Consider the following 6,681-nt stretch of genomic DNA (forward strand, 5'->3'; position numbering starts at 1 on the left):
TCCTTTCAAATACTTTTATTTGTTATTGCAATGAGGTCATTTTTCCTATTTCCTTTCGAATAGGAAAGACGTTTTTATTATCTTATACCTACCCTTCCATAAAATCCATTGTCAAGAGCAGGATATAACTGTTAACAAATTCGGATTTCCGACAACGTTAACCCCTTCGGCCTGAGAAAGGCATGGCCATTCTTTCTTTTGGTTCTATTTCCGAACGAGGACGAAGTAAAGAAAAAGGCGAATGGGAAAACCTGTCAGGTAGGGGAAAACGGATTCCAAAGGCCTGGAAAGCTTAGAACATCGGATTAAGAGCGGACGGTTCCAAAACTATAAACAATTCCGCTATGAATCATTTGTGAAGATAACAAACTTCACATTTTATCTCAACCTCTCTCCTTTCGTTTTAAACACGTGCAAGTGCCTATTCAACTTGGGATTGTCTTAAAAGAATGTTTGGAAAAAAATATTATTTCAGTTCACCTACTTCCTATTCCTCAATTCAAACTATTTCTGGTTTATTCAGTCCAAAATTAACCATTTCACGTTCTATCTTGTTTCAGAATCGACATAGAAAAATTCCGAACTGCGAGGGCAGGAGGACCAGAAAGACCAACGATAAAATTGAAAGAAATCAAAATGCTTAAGAACATATTTCAATACAGCTTGAATGCAATATTTTGCGTATGCATTTATCAGATTTTCCCCTTATCCTCTACTTTCACTTAATGATTTAAGGTGACAACCATTTTGTTAAAATTCCGATTATCGAACATTAGACAATTATGGCCTATTTGTAATTGCATTGTGACTACTTTGGGCTTTTTCATAACGGTTTCGACATTCTTTTGTATTAATTTAAAAAATATAGTATTCAAAGCTAGACGAAACAGACGTGTTGCAAAAGATGAAGAAGTTAACACCTAAGCAGGTGGGTCCATTTGTTTTCCATAAGGACAATGAACTCGTCATAACAAACATCTTTTGTAAGACACATTTACATAAAACACCAGCTGCTAGTAGTTTTTTTCTTTCTTTGCGAAAATATCAATAGTTAAAACTATTTATACTGGCAAGCTTAGAAATTTTAATTTTATGACTGATTTCAATTTTGTTTGTGATGATAGTTTTTCAACATTAGCCGATAAAAGGTTTTGAACAATTATTATACTGAGAAATGAGTTCAACTCTCCAGTTTGGTCTCACTGTCTTTGGTTATCTCAAATACGCCAATAAACTTGAATAAGTTCAAAATAGGTTTTTAAGATTCTTAGCCTATAAATTGCACTTAAACTTAGGCTATATAAATTATGATGAAATAAGATCTGTGGTGGAAATTACTACCCTTAAAATAAGAAGAGATATTTATGATGTTATACTTTTATATAAATGGTTAAATTTTATTATAGAAAGCCCTGAGCTTCTGCAACGAGTTTATTCAATGTTCCTTTGAAATTAACTAGACATAAAAATCTATTTTCTATCCCTTTCTGTAATAATATCTATTCTCAGCACCTATTATCAGAGCATGTAGGCTCATGAATTCAGTAGAGGTTGATCTATTATGTAATAAATTACAAAACTTTAAAAATAAAATTACATCCGCTTTGAGTGTTGCTCCAAGATAAACGATGTATTGCATGTTATGTATTTGTATGTGATGTAAAATGGCCAAAGCCGTGAATAAAGATTATTATTATTATTATAAATCAAACAAGGAGAGTTTTTAAGGATCTTTGGTCCGTATGTTATCGCTGTTTGCTGGGTTGATCGACGTCTTATTTATTCCCTATTTTAATCGTATCACTTTTCTTTATAAATAAAAAGTCCTGACACGAAAATAAGTACCATATATATCAAATTTCGTAGCGATTATCGCTATTTTCGGAAGAAAACTATAATCAAATTACATAACATTCGGCCGGAAAACTAGCGCCAAACTGAAATTAAATGCTGAAATAATCAAAAATGACTAAATTTTGAATTTTCCAGAAGAATATACGGCCAAGGTGACTATCGTAGAATAGAGAATAGAATAATTACAGGATTATATATGCGCTATATGCTTTTTTTTAGATATATCTAAACAGTTAATGATATGCTATGAGTAACTTTTTAAGAATAAAAAAAACGGAAATAGCTGTTATTACTCATCAACCAATTGTTGTCTCTTTTTTTTCTCATTGACAGGGCCTGGCACATGGAAGTTTTCTTCAAACCAAACCAGCGCCTACCCACTCATTAACAAATCCTAAAATCTTGCCTAACCAACCGCTGCCTCAGAGTGAGATACGGCAACGAGTTTAGGAAGCCAGACCGAAGAACTAGTCTGGAGTCCCGCAAGGGAACGTTCTTGGTTCTATCCTATATATCATTTATACTGCCTATACATTCCAACACCATTTTTACAACCTACCCGGACGATATTGCAATGTTATCTCCTAACAACAATACCATCCAAGCCACGTCCGATATCCAAGAACATCTTGAGCTCACTGAAGATTGGTGCAAAACGTGGAAGATGAAACTGAACAAAGAACAAATGCACCCAAATTACGTTCACGCTAAACAAATAGCCTTGGCCATGTCTATACGTTTCAACAATAAACCGCCATGTACACTTGTAAAATACTTAGGGATATATTTAGACCGAGACCTTCTCGCTTGTACCAGATAAAAAAGTGCCAACTTTGGCTGGCTTCTCCGGGTGCAGTACTTGGCTGTAGTGTTAGTGTTTTGCCCGGGATTTTATAGCGTTAAGAACAATTTTTAAAGTGTATAATTTATGTACAGGAAGCATATAAATATTATTATTATTTTAAAAAAATTCCTCTGCCCAATGCCATACTTAGTGGAGTAAGTCAGTAGTGCCGCAACAATTAATTCGATAGTAAAAGTCAAAAATTAGCAAAACCAGCTCAGATATTATCTATTCGCCTTTGTACAACTTTCACTTATTCAGATTAAATACGGCGTCATAATATTGCACGCATTGTTGAGTTTATACAAAACATAGGGGTTTACAACAAGGATATCTTTCCCTCCCTGCTCGTTAATTTATGTATAGAAATAAAACTAAAAATTTAGGCCATTAAGATTGCTAATATTGAAGTGAAAGTTTACTTGTTGACTTTCGAAAAATTTTATTTTATCGTCTTAAATGTAGGACATTGTTATACTTTTAAAAAAAGAGCATACAGAACAATCGTGAGAACTGCTTCATCCATTTAAAGAAAAGTGGCACGAAATGAACGCGCCTTTAATTTTGTCAGATGAGTCGATTTACATTAATTGCGACGTTTAGTTTCTCTTTTGAACAATAGGCTGTTTATTGCCTAATTTTATTTACCTACCTACCAACCTATAGTACTGCCTTTACCTTTACTACTCAAACCACCCCCGAACAGACGAGTATGTGATCATCGAAATGGACAATCTATTTTCCTATCTATATTCAATCGTTATTTTGGATAATACTTTATAATACTTTCCTTTAGTGGTTAACATTCCACCACACTATACAATTTTTTTCTCAGAAAATAAAAAACTCAACTTAAAAAATTCCACATTCATGGACATTTTTTCATAGTCATAATATTACACTATTCATTATTTATTTACTCAGAAAAGGATCTTAGTGTATAGCTTACAATTTGAAGTTTAAAAAATTCATTTACAAGTAAATATAGAAGTGGATACCCATTTCTTAGCTTATTAGACAGATTAAATATTTAGGTGGACACTATATTTCCAAGAAATAATTTACAGACTCACGTTCAAATTCTCCCTACGAAAATAAGCATATCAATGTTTCTCATAAAATTCGATCTTTATACACATTTTCCACCGTAAAGAATCTATTTTCCACAATGACTCTGACTCCATTTATAATATGGGGTGACCCATCCATTTCCTATTGTTTAGTACTAAATAATTTATCATTTAATTGGAAACTAACCTTAAAAATGGTTCACAAGATGACCATCCATTTGTAATACAGACGATTTTTGTATTAAAAAAAAAATCATTTTCAAAGGAACCCTATTGTCCAAAACTTGTCACATGTTCTCCATCGGTGCCTATGATCCACTTCTCATACCAAACCACCGTATAATTATTTAAACCAAAATAGTTTACAAATTAATATGACCAAGTCTTATCCATGTAATATACTGTTGGTCGGATCCATAATTCACATAGAATATCCGTTTTTAATACCTTTGTATTTACTAGAGACACGTTTTCATCACATAGGACGATCCATTTCTCACATCTGTACACTGATTCATGGTTTAAATTCGTACATTTTATTTTTAATAATTTTAACAATACAGGTGGCATATCCATTTTTTTAATACTACTCAGTCAATCATTATTGTATACTGTTTAAAATGGCTTATACAATTCGATATAGAGACGATCCATTTCTTATATAAAGATTCACCAGTCACAGTTCATTATTTCTGACAGAAAACACATTTACAATAATTTTCTTTCAAATATATATACTTTTTCTCCTAATCGGTGAAATATCTCCTTATAAATCATTTTAACCTTAGAGGTGGTCACATCCATTTTCTATATTGTTTATATTGGTTTATAAAACAATATACACAAATGGACGATCTATTTGTTATACAATGATCATTCACCAATCGCAGTTCATTATTTCTGACAGAACACACATTTACAATAATTTTCTTCCAATATATATACTTTTTCTCATAATCAGTGAAATATCTCTTATAAATCACCTTAGAAGTGATCCCATCCATTTTCTATATTGTTTATAAAACAATATACACAAATGAACGATCTATTTGTTATACAATGATCATTCACCAATCGCAGTTCATTATTTCTGACAGAACACACATTTACAATAATTTTCTTTCAAATATATATACTTTTTCTCCTAATCGGTGAAATATCTCCTTATAAATCATTTTCACCTTAGAGGTGGTCCCATCCATTTTCTATATTGTTTATATTGGTTTATAAAACAATATACGCAAATGGACGATCTATTTGTTATACAATGATCATTCACCAATCGCAGTTCATTATTTCTGACAGAAAACACATTTACAATAATTTTCTTTCAAATATATATACTTTTTTCTCCTAATCGGTGAAACATATACTTATAAATAATTTTCACTTTAGAGGTGGTCCCATCAATTTTCTATATTGTTCATAATGGTTTATAAAACAATATACACGAATGGATGATCTATTTGTTATACAATGATCATTCACCAATCGCAGTACATTATTTCTGACAGAAAACACATTTACAATAATTTTCTTCCAATATATATACTTTTTTCTTCTAATCAGTGAAATATCTCTTACAAATCACCTTTGAGGTGGTTCCATCCATTTTCTATATTGTTTATAATGGTTTATAAAACAATATACACAAATGAACGTACTATTTGTTATACAATTATCATTCACCAGTCGCAGTTCATTATTTCTTTACAGTACACACATTTACAATAATTTTCTTTCAAATATATATACTTTTTTCTCCTAATCGGTGAAATATTTCCTTGTAAATAATTTACCTTAGAGGCAGTCCCATCCATTTCCATATTGGTTTATACAACAATTTACATGAACGATCCATTTCTTATATTATTCCGTTTGTAGATCAGAAATGGTACCAAAAAAAAAATCCAATCTGAATGACAAGCAATTATTCAGGTTGATTGGAAATTTTCATTCATTAATTAATATTAAGTATTGTAGAATTCATATTTTTTTAGAAATTTTTATTTCAGTCTCTACCTGTAATAAACAAATATCTTGAGACGCTGCGGTAAAATATGATACAAAGCTTTACCGTAACGCTTGAGCTGACGCAACAGGTGTGAATGAAGTGCATAGGTCTACATGTTTAAAACGCCGCACCAAATGACGTACAGATCGTTTAAAAGGAACAAAATAAAACAAAAGAACTTACATAAAAACAGGTAATCCATTTTTATGGTTTACGGCTCTCCCTCGGAGCACGGCGATCACGGACGACAATCACCTTTCTTCACTCAACGGATAAAAATGACGAGTCAACAATGGACACGAGCTGTGACACAAATTGTGGAACAGTCAAATAGCATTTTGATCTTTTTCCACGAAAGGTTACATGACTTTCACATATAACACGAACTTGGGTAAACGTCAAATACGGATGAGAGGTGATGAAGCCGTTCAGAGCACGACCGACCTGGAAGAACTACCGAGTGGTGACTGGTAAGCTGTGAGCCCCTCCACTTGCGCTTGGGGCATGGGAGCCGGCACCGGGCCGTCCGTCGAGGACCGAGGTCAAACCTGGCAGCCAGCACGTTCGCCCCTCCTCAATCCTCGACAAAAGAATCTCAGACGCTTGCACAGATGCTGCACAATAAAACACCAGGGGGCTTCAAAGTAAAAACAATTTCAGACCTGGCCAGGAAGAATTCAAACTTTCAAAAAATCCCTGCTGGATTTATTTTCCCTCTCATTCATCACAAGGAAACATTAATGATTAACACAAAACACACTTGAACAAATATCAAAGTGCACAATCCACTCATTAACAATTCACCATTTGAAAATGCATTTACAGTATTTTTTTAAGCTATAAAAGACAAACAAACAGGAAGGAATAACAAAAAATATATATCATCACACTCCTAACAA

The 6,681-nt window shown here is 32.8% G+C and overlaps 1 protein-coding gene across 1 annotated transcript in view; it reads right to left on the reverse strand.

Annotated features, from left to right (window-relative positions):
- Nucleotides 1-6,397, reverse strand: part of LOC106663456 (biglycan) — a 30,915-nt gene extending 24,518 nt beyond the window's left edge. Inside the window, exon 1 of the mRNA XM_014388308.2 lies at nucleotides 5,966-6,397. Coding sequence (XP_014243794.1) covers nucleotides 5,966-5,984 — 19 coding nt within the window. The 5' untranslated portion in view covers nucleotides 5,985-6,397. The remainder of the gene's footprint in view (nucleotides 1-5,965) is intronic.
- Between the last annotated feature and the right edge of the window lie 284 nt (nucleotides 6,398-6,681).

Source organism: Cimex lectularius, unplaced genomic scaffold (assembly GCF_000648675.2).
Source record: "Cimex lectularius strain Harlan isolate CLEC.00 unplaced genomic scaffold, Clec_2.1 scaffold2, whole genome shotgun sequence".
Lineage (NCBI taxonomy): Eukaryota > Metazoa > Arthropoda > Insecta > Hemiptera > Cimicidae > Cimex > Cimex lectularius.